The sequence below is a fragment of the Poecilia reticulata genome, chromosome 4 (genome assembly GCF_904066995.2).
Source record: "Poecilia reticulata chromosome 4, P_reticulata-male-v2, whole genome shotgun sequence".
NCBI lineage: Eukaryota > Metazoa > Chordata > Actinopteri > Cyprinodontiformes > Poeciliidae > Poecilia > Poecilia reticulata.
The window spans coordinates 21187655-21208549 of NC_088833.1; the positions used below are offsets into that span (position 1 = coordinate 21187655).

General features: G+C 41.5%; 1 protein-coding gene across 2 annotated transcripts in view; it reads left to right on the forward strand.

Annotated features, from left to right (window-relative positions):
* ssbp4 (single stranded DNA binding protein 4) overlaps window positions 1–20895 on the forward strand; it is a 107333-nt gene that overhangs the window by 60051 nt on the left and 26387 nt on the right. For both annotated transcript variants that reach the window (XM_008407108.3, XM_008407107.3), the window contains exon 5: window positions 19325–19414. In XM_008407108.3, the coding sequence (XP_008405330.1) occupies window positions 19325–19414 (90 nt within the window). The remainder of the gene's footprint in view (window positions 1–19324; window positions 19415–20895) is intronic.

The following is a 20895-nucleotide window of genomic DNA, read 5'->3' on the forward strand; positions in this document are numbered from 1 at the left end:
CAACAACAAAAAAAACATTAAGAAATCTCATTTGCGGTTTGCCACACATCCAAGATGACGCTCTGGCTAAAATGGGACTAAGACTGATAATTTCAGCTTACATTTCTGAACACACCATTCCGATATTGAAACACGGTGGTGGCATCGTCATGCTGTGGACGATGCTTTACTTCAGCAGGAAACTGGAATCTAAATAGTTTTTTAGTAAATCTTAGTAAGTCTAAAAGAAATACACAACAACCCTGTTTTAACAGCTAAACTCGTGTCAATCTAAATAGAAATTTATATGCTCTCCCCGTTTAGACATTGGAGCTCATCTATGCTTTTACTTCTAGTTTTATATTCTCAGTTGTTCTGTGTTTTTCTGCTAGCTGCTTGTCCTCTGCAGTCAAGCCACAACGGCGTTGTCGTTAAACCTGGAAAAGCTGCACCTCTCAAAATGTAAAAAAGAAAAAAAAATCTCCAGATAAAACAAATATATATATATATATATATATATATATATATATATATATATATATATATATATATATATATATATATATATATATATATACTCTTTAAAAATCTAATAGGTCTTGACTCCACACTGTGAACACATGTTGAATGTGAGAGTGGCGCAGTGGTTACTGCTGAGACCGTCGCTGTGCCTCTTTGGCCGCCCGGGGACTTTATTTTAGGTCACACCAGGTGCAAGCGTTTTGGGCTGGTTATATGATCTTAAGCCAATGTGTGTGTTTGTCTGTGCAGGGACATGAAGAGCTGTGATTGTGTGTACCGGGTCAAGCTAGTGTGAGTGTGCCTGCTGGAGTCCAGGAAAGGTCAGAGATTGGGTGGAGGTGCCAGGAATAGGGGTGTGAGATGCCTGGGTCTCTGCAAGGCCATGTGACACGCACTCACACAAGCACGCAAGCACACACAGGCATATGAGTAAACACACTAAATACAAAGGTTTTGAAAGACAAAGCCGGACAAAAGCTGGCTAAAGTGGAAGAAATGTTTTAAATCTTCCCCGTCTCCATCTCCTCTGTCTGCTGCATCTCTGACACACGTCTCTCCACAGCCCTGTTCTCTTCTCTCCTCCGGTCTCATGAAAACACCACGGCGTTCTCTGGATCTGGGATGCCTGAGGGACAGAGCACAGACAGGAGCCCCGTCACCATGACAACAGCTTCTCTGAGACACCATTGGCTGAAGGCTGTTGAGGGAGGGGGAGGAGAAATAGAGTGAGAGAAGTGGGAGTAAGTTAAGCAAGGGGTAGAAAGACAGAAGGGGGCATGGCTCTATGTGTATGTGTGTGTGTGTGAGAGAGAGAGAGAGTGAAAGAGAGAGAGATGGTGTGTGTGTAGTAGAGAGGAGATAACGGAGGCAAACCACCCTATTTCTCCTCATGGGGCTGTGTTCGTGTGTGTGTGTGTGTGTGTGTGTGTGTGTGTGTGTGTGTTCAGGTTCTCGTGCTGGAGCAGAAGAAGGGGGTGGGAGAGAGGACAGACAGGGGAGGTGTGGGTAGGGGGGTGAGGAGAATCGAGGGGCCGGTGGGGGTGTTAAAGGGCGTGGAAGCATGTGTGTAAATGATCTTTTCTGGGTCGCATAATAAAAGCTGCTGGTCAAGGTTGTGTGTAAATGCGTGCATACATGCGTTCATACATGCATACATGCGCGTTGCCTCTCAACACTGCAACACCGTTGGGATCTTTGCACGTTTCTTTTGCATGACGCTGTTTGTCACCGATGACTTTTCCTGCGAAACGACAACGTCGGATCGGAAGATTGTTTTGCAGTTTCTCCAGGCTAAAAAAAAAAAGTCTAGTAAAAACTGCAAAAAGTTGCAAAAAAAGGAAATTGCTTCCTTACGTACCCTAAAGGCATTGGTTGTATTCGTTGATTTATATTTAGGTTCTGGCGATCCAAATTGAAATCCAAATATTTAATGTTTTTAATTGATACCTGAATTTAGACGTCTTCCAGTTTGAAGGTTTAATTTCTTCCCCTCCCATGGAGCAAGCTGTTTTTGAAGTGCTGATTCGCTGTGTGATTTTCTCCCTTGCTTCTGAATTAGCGCACAATTGCTCATGTTATTGAAGAAGATAGGCTTTCTCAGACGTGTCGGAGCCAAAGGGTTGTTTCTAAAAGCACATGGTGGCATATCTTGTGACTTTTTAAACAATCTCAACTCCCGCGCAGCAAGAGCAGGAGCTTTTGTTTCCACATCGAAGGCTCAGCTCGCTGCTTCTGCTTTGTTCAGCTGGTGGCAGAGAGCAACAGCGAAGGAGCACATTCTCAGAGCTTTTTTTTGTCTTGTTAGCAAGACAATGGGGGCTGTGTTGCGGAAAATATAGCAAAGGTTTCATAAGACACATTAGAAAATATTTAAATTATTTAAAACAAGAAAGATGCTGTGTGGTCACCAGCATCCTTTGTGAAACATAAAATTTCTGAGAGGCTTCGTGAATACTTGACAAGTCCCACTGCCATTAACTTAGCAGTGGTAGCAGGTGGATGAAGGCAGGCTTTGGAGGCATTAAGGAGTCTCCAACTCACCACAATCTCTGCATAAAACCTTCTATCTGTAGTTTCAAAGCAGCTTCATCTTCATAAATAAGTGAACTTAGTTTTGCAATCAGATAAAAAAAAACAGTTCCAAGTGGCTAAATTAAACTTTCTTGTAAGTAAGGGAAATGTGTAGGAGCCTTCTTTCAGCCAGCTGACTGGCAGGATGAAGCAACAGGTACCGCTGCTTTACCCTATGCTCCATAGATTTTATGCTCCAAAAAACAAACTGGTCATTCTGGTGTTTTTTCTGGGATTTGATAACAACTTGTCGAGATTGTAACTTTTAAAACACCAGTCTTTGAATTCTAATCAATCTGAAGTCCATTAACTTCAAAAGCTGCCTTAAAAGTTGAGTCAGCATAAGCATATTACTAATATGTTGTCAAATGGAGAGGCAATCAGCTGGAGATCGACCCTCACCAGTGACTGATGAGTCTGAAATGTAAAAAAAAAATAAAAATCAGTGATTTCTCAACCAGTAAACACACCAAAGCCAAGTTCTTCCAGTAAATGGTGACAACGCCCATCAGTGTGGATGCTGTCACTGCAAGAAGAAGGATTCAAATGAGCTGTTCTCAGTGTGAGTTGAAGCTGAGGAAGCAAAGCGATGCAAAAAGATGTTTTAAAGGAAACGGTTTTCAGCAAAATGTATTCATGATAACATTTACAACAAACAATGTTTTTCTATCTAGAATGAATATAATGGCTTTAACTGAGAGGGTTCTATTTCAGATATATATGATTTAAATGGTGAACCAAGCTAAATGAAGTTGTACAACTTTCAAGCTCTCTCTGAGTCCCCAAGAATATTCTGGTGTAAAATCCACTGTCCAACGGTCTCTGCATGAAGTAGCAGTTAGCTTCACCGTTCTTTTGTAATTACCCTCTCAGGTTGCTGTAACCGCTGTCTGCTGCAGGTAAGAAACCATCTATTTCACTCAAAGTCTCACTTACTTATATATGATTTTGGCTCAAATCCAAAGTCCCTGCAGCAAAAGCACAAACCCTTAGACCTTGAGCTTGGATGGAGGAAAAAAAAAACAACTCATATTAATGGGCAAAAATGGAAACATGAATATGAACTGCAGCTTGACTGGTGGGCGGAGGCGTACAACCGTGAGGCGGTAATTTGAGTTTACTGTATGAGGCGTCTGCTTCTTCGCCTTGATTAGGGGACACACAACATCCTCTAATGTTTTCCCTCCTCGCCTGTGTGATTTGCTACCAAAAAGCGCTGGATCCACCGAATGCTCGGTTTCTCCAGTGTTTGCGTTACTGTACCTGCAGAAGGGCTGTGAAAGGCACTGCACCAAATTTATGTGAAGCTTGGCAACTTGCCAGCTTGGGAGACAGCAAATGAAATGTGTGTGATTTTTTATTTTTTTTTTCCTGTTGTGTTCGTGGAGCAGAGTGAGAGGAGGGAGGTTTGTGTGCGCGTATCCGTCTCTGTAGCTCGGTGTGGAGTGGGTCTTCCTGCCGTTCTGTGATCACTGGCATATTTAGACTAATCATGGAAGAAGGGGGAGCGTGCGTCTCCATGAATGTGATCTCGGGCGCTCCACGCCGCTCGCTCGCTTGCTCGTGTGTTTGTGCCCTTTGTGTGTGTTGCAACTCAACGCAGGCTGCGGGTTGTTGGGGAGAGGAGGCATAAATGTCTCAGGCTGTGCTTGCACGTTTGTTGGTGTAAGGGTTTTACACACACACACGCAAACATGCTGAGTGAGAGAGAGAGAGAGAGAGAGAAAGAGAGAGGTGTGCTAAGGAGGAGGAGGAGGAGGAGAAGGAGAAAGGAGGTTGCTTCTAAATGAGAACCAGAGGTTGAGACTGGGTGATGGAGCAGAGGCTCAGATGGAAATGGGGGGATTGGTATGTGTGTGTGAGTGTGTGCGTGCATGTGTGTGTGTGTGTCACTGTGCTGCTCCGGTCTGTGTGTCGGGAGTGTGGAGGGGAAACACGGATGGGTGGGGGAACAGGACTGAAACCATAAGCATGTTTCACCTCGGCCATTACTTCTGAACTGGAAGAACGCAGGCACCATCTTCCCCCTTATTGTGATCTTTACATTTTCTCCTCCCTGTTTCTCAGCCCTGCCTATTTATTTGCTCTGTTTCCCTCCTCCTTGCTTCTCTCCTCTCACTCGCCGTCTCCTTCAAGCCTTTATCTCCGTGCTGTGCTCTCTCCCCTCCCTCTCTGTGCGTGCCACTGCTGGCTGAGTCTATGCTGGGGATATTTCTGTCAGTCCCTGTTTATTTATTGATGGCGACGCGGGTGAGAGCACGCCTGCCCACATGCAAGCTTCTGTCTGGAGAAAAGTGAGGTGTTCTCCGGAAATCTTTACCTCCTCTTCCCCTTCCGCGACTCCTTCAGAGTCAATATTTGACAACCTCTGTCCTAACAACCTCCGCTAAATCCGACCCTGTCAAGTGTTCGCTCTTTGACCTCTCCGGGGGTCTCTGGCTTTTGTCATGAGGGGGAGATGAAAGGCCAGTGTCACTGCAGTGGAAGTTTAAATCATCCTTGAAAGTGCTCTTCTCCGACACGGCAGTCTCCCGACCAGGAGCCATTTACCGGCTATCAGCCGCGTAGCCGTTCAGCGGCGCACTTCTGGGGGAGCAAGAATGCAAATACAGAACATTAATGTCAAATGTCATTGTGTGTCAGACCCCCACTGAACTCTGGGAGATCGTCAGCTGGTGGTCCAGAGGTCAACACCGAAACCATTTATTTCCTGCCGTGTCTCCCAGGAACATACAGAGCGGGGACTGTGTGAAAGTGGGACGACTAGGAGAGGGGAGTGTTTAATATTGCAGAGTCTCCCTGTGGTGAACGACTAGGAAGTACATTCACTGTTGGGTCCCTTTTTCCTCTCTAGTGAAGTTAAAGGTTAACTTTAGTTAAACCGTACCCTAAAAACCTTTTCAATAAGACAATTTCAAAAATCTACCTTTTTAAAAGCTGTACTTTCTTTTAAGACCTGCTATATTAGATAAATACTCAGCTAAATACGTTTTACGCCTACATAAAAATGCAAAGCACAAGGAAGACGAAGTATAGCAGACCTCCTGGTATTTATGGGGTTTGAGAGGACTCTGGCCGCAAATACTCGAGGGCCCCTCTAAAAACGCTTAGAAGTGCCTATTTTAATCATTCAAACACTGAACATATACCTCAATATGCCTAATCGAAACTGTCATAGCACTACCGCAGAAGTAAATGTCGTCAGTATTCCTAAAATTCGCTGTTGATGGCACAGCTAATCAACTCCAAAGAAAGTGAACTGGATCGGTTGCTGGGGAAAACGGCATTGGTGCTTTAGCTTTCCCTGCTGCATTTTCTTTCAAACATTTTAGATCTGTTCTACCAAAATATCCATAAATATATCAATTTTCTGCTATTAATTTGGACTTCAACCGGTTTGTTTTCATGTTTCAAACCGTGCAGCTGGTTAAGCTAATGAAAGCCTGACAACATGATGCTGCTGCCGCCATGCTGGACCGATGGGACAGCGGTCCCAGGTTCGATTCCTCTTGCCGTTGTGGCCAATTTGCTCAACTTTGCCTCAGCCCACCATATACCTTTCAAAGTAAATATGTATTTTATTGTGTATCTATCAAAGTAGCACATAAAACACAATTCCTTTGAGCAACGAAGGTGTAGACTTTCAAAAGACATGCTGCACAAATGGAGCATCCTATTCTTACCTGATCGGTTTTATATAGTTTTGCACTTAATCTTTTCCCTGATTCCTGCTCCCCACTGCCTTTACTTTTCTCCTTGCTCGTATTCTTCATTTTGCTTCTCACTGTTCCTTATATTTCAAGCCTTCTTTTTGTCTCATGCACTTGTTTTTTCTTTTCTTTTTTTTTTTCTTCAATCTCTTCTTGTTTTCAACAACCCTCCAGGTCCTCAGAGTTTTCAGCAAGCTCCACAGACCATCCATTGTCTTGGGAATGTGGTTTAGCTGTCTCCACTCACCTCCGCCGCCTGCTCCTGTCTGGCGGGAGACAATGTAAGGTGGTGTTCTGCTCCTGGCTCCTCAAGGCCACTGGGTTTAACCACTCTAACCTGTCTGACCTCGGGACCTGGGCCAGAACAGCTGATTGGTCTAAACTTGGCTTTGACCAGAGGCTAAAAAAAACCACCTAAAGACTATTTAAAAGCATTTGTGTTCACACGCTCATGAAAGTTAGTTAGAATGCCCCTGTTGAGACATGTCACTGACTGCTCAGTCCTTTTCTGTAAGGATTTCTTAAATGTTGCGAGATGTATCTGCAGATGGGGGGGGAGGGAAGGCCTCATAGGAATTTCTATATTTATCAAAATATTGGAAGCCGATCTCATCGGCTGTGACTCATGAGGTGGAGGTGGTCTACATGGTGGTGCCTGTGGGATACAAAATGAAAATTGGTAGCGTGTGCCTCGTATGTGTGTCTCAGAGAGAGAGTGTGTGTGCGTGTCTCACATACCTCCCTCCTGCCCCCCAATGTCTGGCACTCAGGAGGACTTCTCCTTTGGGAATGCCTTTCCTGCTTGGCCCTGCACACACAAACACACACACACACACACGCACGCACGCAGACGTACACACCCAGGAGCACGTATATTTTAAAATAGAAACGGGGTGAGTTGGATCCGACCGGCTTGAGATGGTTTTGAATGTCTGGTTTGTTTCTCTTGGTTGCTAAACATAATTGTGAGACACACAAATTTAGCTCTGCAGATGGGTGTGAATTTGGGCCGAATGTCAAATGTTACCGTATAACACCGGCTGTGAGGCTCGGCTTCGTCTCCCTCTTTACTCAACTCATTTTCCCCGAAGACCACATTATGCAGAACATTATATGGTAATTCTTTAACTGTCGCCAGCTAAAGACGTCTGGCTTTGAGGTCCGTGGCGTTCCTTCAGGCATTATAGAGTGTGTACAGCCCGGCTCTACCTCTCCCGTCTGCTCCCCACTTTTCGTTTTCATGGTATAAAAGCACCATCCGCTTCCTGTTCCTTTTTCATCCGGCACCTCCTCAGGTCGCCAGAAATATCCAGTTGTCTGAGCACAGTGCGAAAAGAAGAAGTGAGCTGAGGAAAGCGGAGAAATGCCAAAGAATAAGGAGGAGGTAGATGTTGCTAACGAGGTTGCCAGAGTGTCTTTTCATTTTTAATAGTCCCACAGGAGTTCTGGCTGAAAAATATACAAAAAGGAGTTATATGCTATTATTAAATCTTAGTAAAAGTTTGAAGTGCAATAGATTGCAACAGTAGCAGTTTTGAAGCGTCTAAAATCTTTGAAAATAAAGATCTGAAAAGCTATACGTTCAAGTAAAAATGTAATTGAAGTGAATAATTTAATTGGAAAACTTTCTAAATAACTTCTTTGTTTTCATAGAACTCTTCCAAGGACAGACGTTTTTGTTTTTGCTGAAAAATTACAGGAGAGACTGGAGAGTGTTGGCGACACTGTGATGAAGGAAAAGTAGAAAATGTATGTTAGTCATAATCAGATTTGTCTTGCAATATTCTATAAAAGAAAAAAAAAACTCAACCACTGATTCTTTCAACAGCACGTGATTAGATTTGTCTCTTTACCAACTCGTGCCCCCAATAATTGAGCTCGTAAAAACCGGATCATTTCTGTTGCAATCCCAGGACTGACGTTGGTCGCACTTTCTCTTTTACCATGACTGTAAAATGTCTTTGTGAATCCAGGAGAGTTCATCACAGCAGACACTGAACAGCTTCAGTAGTAAAGTACTGTTTAGTTATTTCACATTTTGTTAAGAGAAATTGATACAGGTTAGATAGTCAGGTTAAGACATGTGTCGAATCTTATCTATTTAGCATAAGACTTATGTCTTGCTAATGATTTACACGTACGCATGTCCTCACTAATTGCATAATGGATTGATGCGTAGCAGCGGGAATCTGATCAAACAGCAAAGACGAAGCTCACCTTCTTCAGTAATTAATACTTCATAGTTCATTTTCAAACAAAACATTCAGTTTTTTTCAGTGGATATTGACAAACATGACAAGAAAATTGAAAAGCAGCGTGTTGGTTGGGAAATTATGTCATTGTGGCCACATGGTTGCAAATTAAAGCAACAGTCACGCAAGCTATTTTAAATGTTACATCTGCTCTAAAAGTGTTTGCACCTATAAGTACATTTGCAATAAAGTATTACTATTTTGAACATCTTCAGTATTCCCTCTGATTTTGCAGCTATTAGAGAAAACTACACAAATCGGTTGTAAACAGTGCGTAGAAGCCAGAATTAAAATATCTTTCTCGTAACGCTAATGAATCTTTTTAATCTTTCGAGTCAGCACCCTGAAAGATAAAAAACAGAAAGTTTGAATTAAGATCCGATATGTTTAGAGGTAAGTGCTTCTTGTATCGTTTCCACAGTGCTGTATCATCTTTATGTCGCCTCTTAAAAACCTCTCTCTAAGATTATATCTGTTTGATTATTGCTGTTTATTCCTGCAGTTTCTACAAAGTGCTTCTGATTCGTATGGATGGGGATTTACCCGTGAGAGACGCAGCAGTTGTTTAAACAAGCAGAATTAAATCATAACGTAATAAATCCTTAGTATCTGCCTTCGAGTTGTGTGAATGGCTTTCAGAATGTGTGAACATGATTACGACGAGTAAATATTTAGAGATATGTAAATGTCAGTTTTACGTACTAAATGTCAGCGTGCATTACGTTTTCAGCACAGCTGTTTCAGATTGTTTTCTGCCTGTTTGTTTCTGTACCATTTACATTTGGTCTAGACGCCTCGGTGTTTCACGTTGATTTTTGTCGTATTTACATGCGCATGTACATTTCTGCGTTGCTTTTTTCTCTTGTCTTCCCTCTGAAATACATTCTGCGAAGCCCAGACAGAAGCTGTGAACCTGTTGTGAAATTTCTCGGTGTAGGTGGAGGAAGTTGAAAGTGTAAGTTGAGGTTTTGCGGCTGAAAACAAGGAGCATCTCGCCCGCTCTGTGTTTTCAGCTGCGTTTGTGGAGGCTGAGGCGTCTGAGCCTCCCTTTATGACAGATTTCTCTTTATATTACAGCCGAACGTTGGTGTAAAAAAGGGCGGCCGATGAAAGACGGTTCTGCCGGTGGATTCTGAGCTACTGACACAAAGCACCTGACAAGGCTGATGTTTTAAACTGCTGAGCATTTATTCGCATCCCAGTTACAAGGAAAAAAACCCCAACAAAAACAAAGAATGCCTGAGAAGGCAGCTTGCATCGCCATTCAAAGCTCTTGTAAGCGTTCGAAGGTGGCTGCGCTCGCTTTTAGGTCATGGCCTGCAAATTGGCTTTTTCAGGGAATAATTGACACGAGTTGAGCATCTAGACAGACAATACATGATTAAGTCTCCTTTTATTCTAAACAATCATGTCCCTTACATTAAGTTTAGTTTCCAAGCATTGAGCTTTCTAATATCCTCTAATTAGCACCATTTATAATCGTCAGTGAGGCATATAGCATTGTGTGTGTGTGTGTGTGTGTGTGTGTGTGCGTGTGTGTGTGCGTGTGCGTGTGTGTGTGTGGGGGTCCGCATCTTTCTTTTAATGTGCATGTGTCTGACTGTGAGCTGCAGTGTGGAGACACCCTGTCGTCTGGTTCTTGTGTGGTTTTCCACCCCAACACCGACTGTCTAATGAAGAAGTGAAAGGCCATGGGCGGAAGGCGGACAGGGGATACATTTCAGTGTGTGTGTGTGTGTGTGTTTTTGGTGTGTATGTGTAATTAAAGAGTATTGCCGGCAGGGGGGACCTGTGTTAGAAAGGGTCACTAAGAGAGCAGCAGGCCATCACCAAGCTTTGGTCATTAACTACCGTCACAGCCAATAAAGGCTGCTGGGTGTTGGGGTGTGTGTGTCTCAGTGTGTGTACATGTGTGTGTGTGTGTTTTACATGTATGTGTGTATGTCAGGAGGTCAGCTATTAAATTAACTTTGCATCAGTAGGAGCCTTGCACAGTTTGTAAATGTTTGTGTTTCATGCGAGTGGTTGAATTGAGTTGGCGTCGAATTAAAGCTTTTCCTGTTAGCGCGGTAAACGTCGGCCGAGGACAGCAGATAAAAGATGACGACACCATGAAACATGGTGGTGGCAGCATCATTTCTGCAGGGAATCTGGTCAGATGGATAAATAAAAGGTAATCCTCAAAGAAAAATGTGGAAAAAAGTGTCTAAACACTTGAGACTCAGGTGAGGGTTCACCTTCCAGCAAAAGTTGTGTCTAATATAGAACCAAAAATGTTTTCAGAAACCAGTTCCTAAAATGTCTTAGTTTTGATTTATAAATTGACTCATGATGGCAGAACTCCGTCATACATCAATTTGATCAATTACTGCTAATGAGCTGCTAAACAACACGCAATAGTTGAAAAAAATTATAATTAGAAACATAAAAGCTGCAATTATGTCTGTCGTCACTCAATCAACAGTGAAAGAAGTGGGGGTTTTTTTAGCAAACTTTGAAAAGTTTTTTTTAGCTATAACAAACGATACAGTAATAGACAATCTTGATCCAAATCCTAAACTAACAACCAGATTGGTGGTGAAAAAAGAAGTTTTATGATGTTGATGTTTCGCTGTCGGGTGAAATATCTAGTGATTGAGATATTTTTAAATGGCTGCTAACATCATGCTGCCTGCTAACCAGAGGTTTTCTAAGTGTGTAAATCATATAGTTCAGAGTTGATGAATGAACACCAATGGTACTAAGTCACCCAAGTCTTGATTCATCTGCAATTTCTTTATACTTTGCTCTCAAAAAGCCTGACTTTCCTAAAATATTTTTTTTTTTATTTGTGTTTCTTCACGTTTGGTTTGGCTTTTTTTTTTTCAGTCAGCTGCCTGACCATTTAACAAAGGTTTGTTTTTTATCTTCTTAAGCCCCTTGCCTCTGATGTTGGAGTCGGTGAGGTAATAAAAAGCCTCCTGAGCTAAAAGAATGAACAAGTGTTTTGTTGACACATAACAGGCAATTTAGCAAAGAACAACTTCAAATTGCATGAGGAGGCACTTTGTAACTATCTGACTTTCTGTCACAAAGACATTAATTGTTCTTACTTCTTTTGCTGAATCTTTGAAAAATACCACAGATAAACACAGTTTGACAGACATAAAATGGTATTTTACTTTCAACAAGGCAATTCCTTCAAAGGTATCAGCTGGAAACTTGCCTTCTCCCACCTTCGGCTTTTTTTCCCCCCAAAATGTGACTTTCCGGTGCTTTTCATCTGCTGAGCATAGCTCTTTTTTAAAGCTGTATATAAATATATATATTTTTTTTATTTTAAGAAAGGCGTTTTCTGATCATTCTGATAATGTTTCGGTTTCAAATGTTTGTTGCTAGTTTTCATCAGTCAGACTGCATTCTATCTTCATTTTCTCACCCACCTTCCTCAGAGTGGCAGAAGCTGAGCAGCAGATTTCACTTTACCTGTGTTTATTTGTTTCTCCTCTCTCAGAGCAGCCTTTTTAGGTGTCTGTTCTCCCATCTGTGTACATGCATCCATGCACAGGCAGGCCATCTGCACACAGTTATCAGTTTTCTTTCTCTTCAGGAGCCTCACAGGTTGATTGGTTAGCCTCGGAGGTAGCAGTGGGAGTCAACGCTGGAGCTGTGGGGCAGAGAGGGGAGGTGCCAGGCGGTGCGTTACCAGCCACGGCGCCTTCCCTCTGGGCTTCCACCTCGGAGCGCTGCTCTGGTAGCTGGGAGGCAGCTCCGGGCTCCTGGGTGTTGGGAGGAGATGCTTTAGAGACAGAGGCAGTGTGAGAACGAGGGAGACATGTATATGTGCGTGCTTGTTTGTTTGCTTGAGTGTGTGTGTGTGTGGCAGGGGTTGAGGGATCCCAAGCAGATTTGTTTACTAGTAATTAATTCACCTGATTGACATAACAGCTGCCGGAGCTATGGGAAGGCAAGAGGCATATGTGCGGGTTTGCTTGCATGCGGCATATACTGTACAGCATGCATACTCAGCACGTGTGCGTGTGAATTTTTTTTATACAGACCTGTTACAGGTTTGTGTGTGCGCGAGGCGGAGACAAACCCGTGGCACACTGAGGGCATTTCCATGTCACAGCATCGGGAGCGGGGTTCCCGGCAGCGCCGCCCGGCAGCTCTCTGTCTTCCATCGATTAGGCCCGTCTGTCAGCTGGCAGCCCTGCTTACACACTCCTGCCTCTCCGCTAATCTTTATAGAGTTGACTTCACTGACAGACTTATTGGAGCACTCGAAGCTGAGGAAAGAGGAGGAGAAGTAGGGCTTTGACAGAGGGACAAATGAGGGAACTGAGAGCAGAGTTTGACAGCAGTGACAGTAAGGAGCCGCTTGAAAACTAATTCCTGGTTTGACTTACAGAAAACACTGCCGGAGAAGCACTCTGCATAACAAAGTGCACACTACATATAGATATTAACCCTGCATATATGTGGCATTCATCTAAATGGCTATCGCCACAGCCTATGTTCTTGCATGTAAAGGGTCTGGCAAAATTGTTCGTACTCCTTTAACCCCTTTTACTGACCATTCAAGGGTAGCGTTACTCAGAGAAGAGTCCAATTAACTTTGGACGAGGTGGAAGATCAACAGCTCAGTTAGGAAAATCTTGTCACTGCTGCTTTTGTGCTCTGTGCATATTTAGCCCCTGTACAGGAAAGCCGTAAGAAGTCCTGTTTACATCAAATCTAGCAGAGCTATTTCAAAAGATAACCCTCAACACAATTACAGCTGCAGCTGCAGTTGTACGTGATGAAAACAAGTGCAAGGAACTTTTTCCAGTTATTTTATTTGCAAACAAAAGAAGAAAACTATGCCTTATTTTCCATCCACTTGACAATTCGCGTCCTGTCACATAAAAACCTGTTGAAATACACTAAAGCGTTTGTGTTAAAGAGGTATCAATACTTTTGTAAAGCCCTGCATGTCATTTTTTCTCAGATCTATCATATCTTTGAAGCCTTTGCTTATTAAAAACAAATTCCATTCAGTAGCAATTTGTTATCTGTCACCCTTGACATCAGATTGGGTTTTTTTAATATATATATATATATATATATATATATATATATATATATATATATATATATATATATATATATATATATATATATATATATATATATATATATATATATATATATATATATATATATGTGTGTGTGTGTGTGTGTTAACATGCCTGTGTGTTTGTATTGTGAGGGTTGGGGTGATCCTTCACAGTCTGAAAGAAACACAGATATATACACATATTCACAGCACCATCGGGTCAGTATCAGTGTTGTTGTGGCCAGTAGGTAGCCGTGTGTTGGCCTGCTTGTCTGGAGCCAGATAACAGCAGATCCATTACCCCCTGGAAGCCGAGGTCTGATCACCACGCAGATATAGCTGCTCACTCACAGCCTGTGTGCTGCAGCCAGCCTCCTGCATGGAGCTAAAGAGGATCACAACCGGGGGCCTCAGCAAAGCCGAGCCCCCTTCTGTATGAGTCAATTATAAAATGCACATCAGAGGGTAATGCAACACAGGAGGCAAAGTAACGAAGCAGAAAGTTAGCTTTTTGACTTAGTGGTAGGCATCCACTGATATGAAATTCTAACTACATGACGACCTTAAGTAAACAAATATTAAATTAGCATGGTTTTACTGTTATATATTTATACATAAGCTTAAAATAAAAAAATAAAATGGTGTTTTTTTTATGCTTCTTTGCATATATGTTTATCTTAGTTTGCTGTTTTACCCTCTACAGAGTAAAACTAGAAACTGGAATTTGCTACTTAGTTAGTTGGGCTGCAGTCAGTCCTTTTTGTCTGCGAGAGAGCAAGCACTTTCTCTGGAATCTTGTTGAAAGGACTTTGATATAAAAATGATATGACGAAAAATTTCAGCAACTTCCTTACTTTAGTAGAAGATTAAAATACATTTTGCGAGTCAAGTTTCTTAAAAACAAAGCGGCAGGAGGAGTTCAGTGTAATTCTTTGGCCGACATGTTTGTCCACTTGTCTGAGTTCAGTCTCCATGGTAACCAGCTGGGCTAAAGGGGCTGTGGTAGTTTTCACTACCAGCCCTTTCTTCAGGGTTAAAGAATGTTAGCTGCTAGCACATCCAGCACATCCAGCTGGCTCTGGTGTACAGGTGTTCAGGCTGTGTGTGGTCACGGCTGTAGATAATACATCTCATCTAAACGATAACCTAGAGAAGAAAATTTAAAAAAAATGTTAAGCCACGCTCTGTTTATGGCTTGCTTCATAGGTTTGTCTTCAAACACACCTCTAGCTAGTGGCTAGAGGTGGCTACCTACAATTAGCTGGTAATGTAGGTAGATTTGTCTACATTACCTGGCTACCTCCTCAGCATGCAGCTACTACTCTATTTCAAGTTTTTTATTGTCTCCCACAGATTTTCAAAGGTTATCCTTAAGTTCTGTTAAAGAAAAAATAAACTGGATTGGGCTAAAAGATACATTTAAACGTCTTCAAATGCCAGCACAGCTGTTCTCCATCGCTCTACTGCTCCCATAAAAACAGAGACAATGTGAGGAGGGGCATGTAATCATTAAAATTAAGTTGCATTAGATGATAGAAGTCATTACCATGACTTAGCCCGACAAGGTTTTTTCAATGGTTTAGGGATAATGTTTATCCATACGGGCTATGGCGTCATATTCATCATGCTGCCTAGACAGTGGAATCAGCTTTGCTGATCTAACTTAAAATATTTATTTGAGTTAATGTTGAAGTTAGAATCTGACAACGTCCCTCTGGTACCACTGTTAACATGATTCTGATGATGAACAGTGAGTGTTCTGCAGGAGACCGCCTCGCCATCAGACAAAAATTATATAAGTTGTCTCAGTTCTTCCTCTTTGCCTCTGCATAGGTATAAAAATAGGCTTTGGTACTGATGTGGGTGTTTATTTCTCCATAAATGTCCAGGAAGCCAAGCTTTAGTAGTTCATTGTGAGTGACTGGTTGCTGTTAAATGGTGACCCAGAAGAATGATGGATTAGAAAATGGAAGCTGGGCAGAGAAAAAGTCTTGTGTGATATGATGCTGTTGTGAAATCACGTCTTGAAACGCGGCTATGATTATTAGCAGACGTGTTTGTGGAGGAGCCGGTGTGTGTGAGGAGGTAACGCTGTGCTGGTATTGTGTTGATGGTTTGTTTGTGTGCAGCGAGAGAGAAAAGAGGGAGATAGCTGTGGCAAACAGGGCAGCTATCAAAAGCCACAGGCAGCTTTAGACTCTGTGTCTTTTCTGTTCCTTTCTTCTTCTCCTTCTTCTCTCTCTCTTTCTCTCTCTCTCCATCTTCTCTCATATTTTCTCTTTCTTTCTCTCTCACTCCATCCCTCCCTCTCTCTGCTCCCTGGCCATGCTGATGATTGACGGCCTGAGGGTTTTAATGGGCGCTGGAGAGCAGGAGCTGAGGTCGGGGTTGTCATGGCAACTAGGAGAAGGGGCCTTTTGCTGCTGCTTCACCTGCAAACTGTCGAGCAACACACACACACACACGCACACTCACACACTGGCCACACGTACCTCCATGCCAGCACCACCTCTTCCATTCACTCTTCCTCCTCTGCCTGAGATCTCTCTTTCTTTGCTCATTTTCATTTCATCCTCCTTTTCTTTGTCTTTTCTCTTTGTCACTGCTAAAGCTCTCAGAAACAACACAGCTGCTTAACTGTGTGTGTGTGCATTTGAGTTAATATCCAGAATTTAGTCTGTTGATTTTTCCAATCTCCTGTAATGCTGTTTTGGGGTTTCTTGATTCTTAATCAATCTTAGTTTGTTTTGTGCAAAATGGTGAAACGCCACACTTTAAGAAATAAGTGGAAAGCAAGTTAGTTATGACTAAAAGTAAAACTGTCTCATCTGCTGCATGTTAGCATTTCTTATAGGACAAATCTGGATAAAAATGGGTCGTTTACAAGTTGGGGAATCTGAATAGATCTTTTCAAAAACTGTTGAGTAGAGGATAAAAACTACTTTAGGCGCCAGTCTTGATTTGCTGATATGAGTTGCTTTTGGCTCATTTAGTGTGGATCCAGCTTAACTAAGATCCATGTGGGGCTCACTTACACACAATGTTTAGGTTAGGAAATTCATATGCACAGTTTATCTGTAGCCCTTCGCTACTGTATCTTTACTTAGGTGCTGTGTTGCAGTTCTTATTTCAAACAGTGGATGTTACTTCACAGAAAATCTGTCTATATTTAATGATTGGTAGCAGAAGAAGAATCTTCTGGGGAAATGCATTCCCAATTTAAAACTCAGTAAGTCTGACCTAATAAATGTTCCTTTTCGATATTTTTTAGGTGTTTATAACTACATATTTCCTTCATAATTATATTTAACTGGACAAATTATTGTAAAGAAGAAAGAAAATCCTGTCAGACTGTGTCCAGCACTTTTTTTCTTTGCTTGGAGAGTTTCACTTTTTGCAGGATTCTCAGGAGGTGGACATCTGGCTGTCCAAAACTATGCATTTGATTTGAAACTATGTATATGTCCATTCAAAGAGAGCAATGGAGTCCAAAAGAACTTCAGCTGTCGTAGGTTGTTTGATCAATCAATCAAAGCAAATAATAAAACAAGAAGAAGATGAAGAATTAAAAAAAGAGGTAAAAAAAATTCAATCAATCATAGTTAATGACGTACTGTAGATAAGCAACAACTGCTGAAAAAAACATGACTTGAAAAAAAAACATGGTTATCTTAAATAATCATGGTCAGAGCTTTCAATGACCCCACCCAGATCTTGTCTGGTAGCACTGCTAATAACACACACCTAAACTCTGCTGCAAAATCACACAGCATCTCGTTTGGATCTTTGTTCTTAGGAACAGAGTGATTATGCATTTGACATTGTAAATGCTCACTGTTATTTCATTCAAACGACACAAGAAATTCCAGAAATTGTTGCAGCTCCTGAGATGAGATCATCAGACTTTCAGGGTTTTTATTATTATTATTATTATTATTATTATTATTATTATTATTATTATTATTATTATTATTATTATTATTATTATTATTATTATTATAAATCTGCTTTTGAAAAAGCAGAGTTAACTCCTGCTCCCTTTCACTTTTTACTCTAGTAGTTACTCTTGACCTCCACCTCTTCGTGTTTCTCCACTGTTGAGTTCAGAAGGAGCTGAAGGAGTTAACACCTTGACCTGAGAGTAATACAGTAGCATCTTTGTTGGGCTATTGAACACTCTGCAACCTCTTGTCACCTTTCCAGAGAAATCCCTTTTTTTTTACATCCTCTTGTTCCTCTGATACATGTCTGCTTTATTCATTTTTTTTCCATACTGAATTTAACATTTCATCCACAGTCCCACAGAATCCCACCCCCCTCACCGGAGTTGTTTGTGTCTGGCCTCATGGCCTTGGGGCCCTCTTACTTAGCGCCTTTGCCGTGCAGGTCAGCCGGGGCACTCTGGGATTGTTGCAGTGGGAGTGTGTAGAAATCTCGCTGAGGGGCGTTGTTGTTGGTGGTGGTGGGGTTCTGTTTGCATTTTGTGGAAACAAATCCATGACTGATGAAATAGGAATGGTGACACAATTGTAAACATGATTCATGTGAGAATTTTCCGCGTGTTAAAGGCTATGCTTAGGCAACTAAACCTTTGTGATCTGTGCTAGAGTAACCGACTCTGACTGACAGAAGCGTCTTTTGTGGCCATCCATCTTTCCAGCCTTCTGACGGCAACGTCAAGGTCTTTCAGAAAAATGTAAAGTTTGTATGGAGAGTAATGAAAACAGTCGACATAGTTTGCCCTAAATTTGTCTCTCGGGGTAACTTTTTGTTTCTTTTTGACCCCAACAAAATGTGAACGTCAAGCTATGACAGGACTGAATACCAAAGGTCAGCTTTACCATCTCAAAAGGAAATCAGAGCGTCTAGTGTCACGACTGTCTTTTTTTTTTATCAGTGCTTAAAATCGTTGGAATTGAGAGGGAAGATGAAGGAAATGGGAAATGGTGCCAGAAAGTGGTCATTGCATTGAGTATGATGCCACATACTTTAATGCATTCTACTGGGACTAAAGACCAATGCAATATAGTTCTTAATTGGGGAAAATGAATGAAACGATGTATCATTTGAAATTTTTGATTCATTTTAATATGAAAAGTGTTGCGTGCAGCTTTATTTCCTACATCAAATGTTGTAGACTTTTGTGGTCAGTCTCTACCGGCTTTATCTAGAGAAACTTGGGATAAGTCCTCAGATTGGATCGAGTGAACCTTCAAGTCTTACTTCAAATTCTTTGTTTGATTCAGAACTGTAATTTGATTTTATACTAATATGTCTTGATCTGAAGCATTTCATTGGAGCTCTGGTTGCATGTTTATGGATGTTGTGCTGCTGGAAGGTGAACTTTTACTTCAGTCTTAAGTCTTTTGCAGCTGCTGTGGCTACAGTGTCTTTCTTCTGGCTTCCTCTGATTTATGCTCTAAGTTACTCAGTTTTTGAAAGACAGATTGAACGGTACTTGTCTTGTGGCCTTTGTGATATAATGTTTTTTTCAGTGCATCAACTAATAATATTTCAGATCACTTGTCACCCGATTTGGAACTTTGTTTGTTTTAGTGTGCCAGCACAGTTGGACTTTTTCTCACTTTCTAATAATTTAGGCAATTCCAAGAATATTTTAACACCTTCCTTCAGCCACTTTGTGTTGCTCTATTTAACAAGGATACTGAGAGGAAAAAGAAAAAAAGAAAGTATTTTCTTTTGTGTCTTTTCAGAGTGCGGCCGCTGCTCCCAGTCCAGTGATGGGCAACATGCCACCCAATGATGGCATGCCAGGAGGACCCATGCCCCCTGGCTTCTTTCAAGTAAGAATCTGTCCTGAGGTCTCACCTCTCTACCCGCTGTTCAAACATTGCTGTTCATCTAACGCACACACACCCCAAACACACCCTTCCCCCTCACTTAGCCTAAGTTAAGCTCATCCTTCTGTCTCCTCCTCCTTTTTTTAGCCTCTTTAGCCACCCTAATCCCTGTCCAGATGTGTTCCCTTCTCTGTCCTGCATATGTCTAGAATGTTCTTCGGTTGTCGAGCTGTTAACCCCTGGTCTTCTCGCTGAGCTTTGTTGCTCTGTAGAGTTTGCTTAAATACAGTTTCTATTTTCAGAATGAACTTGTAGTTATTTATTTGGGAGGAGCAGATAAAGCTGCTCTTGTTTGTTTCACTTATTCTCCAAAATGAGAGCTTTCAGAAGCCGGTGAGGTCATTCCTCATCTGTGTTTTATTCCTTTTCTCATTTTCTCCTTTTCGGCCATTAATTAAACTAGTAGCATGGGGTAAGATTTAATGAATTGCTTCATATAGTGCCCATTTCATTTAGGAAAAGGAGGTCAGTCGCAGCAAAACTTTCACAAAAATTGATCTGAATGAAATCCTTGTAATAACAAGACAGGTTTGGTGACGCACTTCTTCCACTCTCTTGCAAATGCTTTTGATAAGTGGACTAAAACAAACCTTTGTCTACGCAAATTCAACCAGCTGTCGTTTAACGACTTTTAGAAGACTGAAAAATCTGAAAAAACCTTTCATCTCCACAATAGTTCCTTTTTTGCATGCCGAAGCTAAAATACAAAGTTGTGCGCGAGATAGGATTCTCCTTACTTTTTGTGGAAAATGTAGTTAAGTATTAACCTTTTTCCTTTAGTATTCATATGACTGCCATGTTGCAAATAAATTTAGCGCTGTGAAATCCCAGAATTTTCACAAAAATGTCAGAAACCTTTGGATTTCATTTAGCTTTTTCAAACACATTAAAAGGTTCCCACACACATTTAAAACATTTGGTCTCATTGGACTTTTATGATTTCTCATTTCTCATTTGTTTAAGATTTGACACCCTGGCGATTTCTCTTTAAGAACTAGAATAAAAAGAAGATACATTCAAAGTATGTTCTTCTAGCCTTCTGACCTGAGTGGTCATTATTTATTTATATTAAAAGTGGAGGCATTTATGTGAGTCACTGTCAAAGAGTTTAATATTTCAAAACAAAGACTGAAATATATGAAGTTTACATTCTAAACTAGCATAGACATTTTATATTAGCAAGTAATGCGGCTAACATGGCTGGCAGAGCCAAAACCGCACACTCTGAGTGTATTCTTAGAAAATGTACATCCCTAAGGGTGAGATTTCCAAAAGTCTGCCAAAGTTTCTGAATCCAATTTGCTCCGTGACGAGCTTAACGGGATAAAAACGGAGAAATCTGGCTAGGCTCGCTCAGCCTTCCCATTATCCATTGAAAGTCATGCTCTCTCTCACTGCTTAAACGGAACAGCAGTTCTTGACAA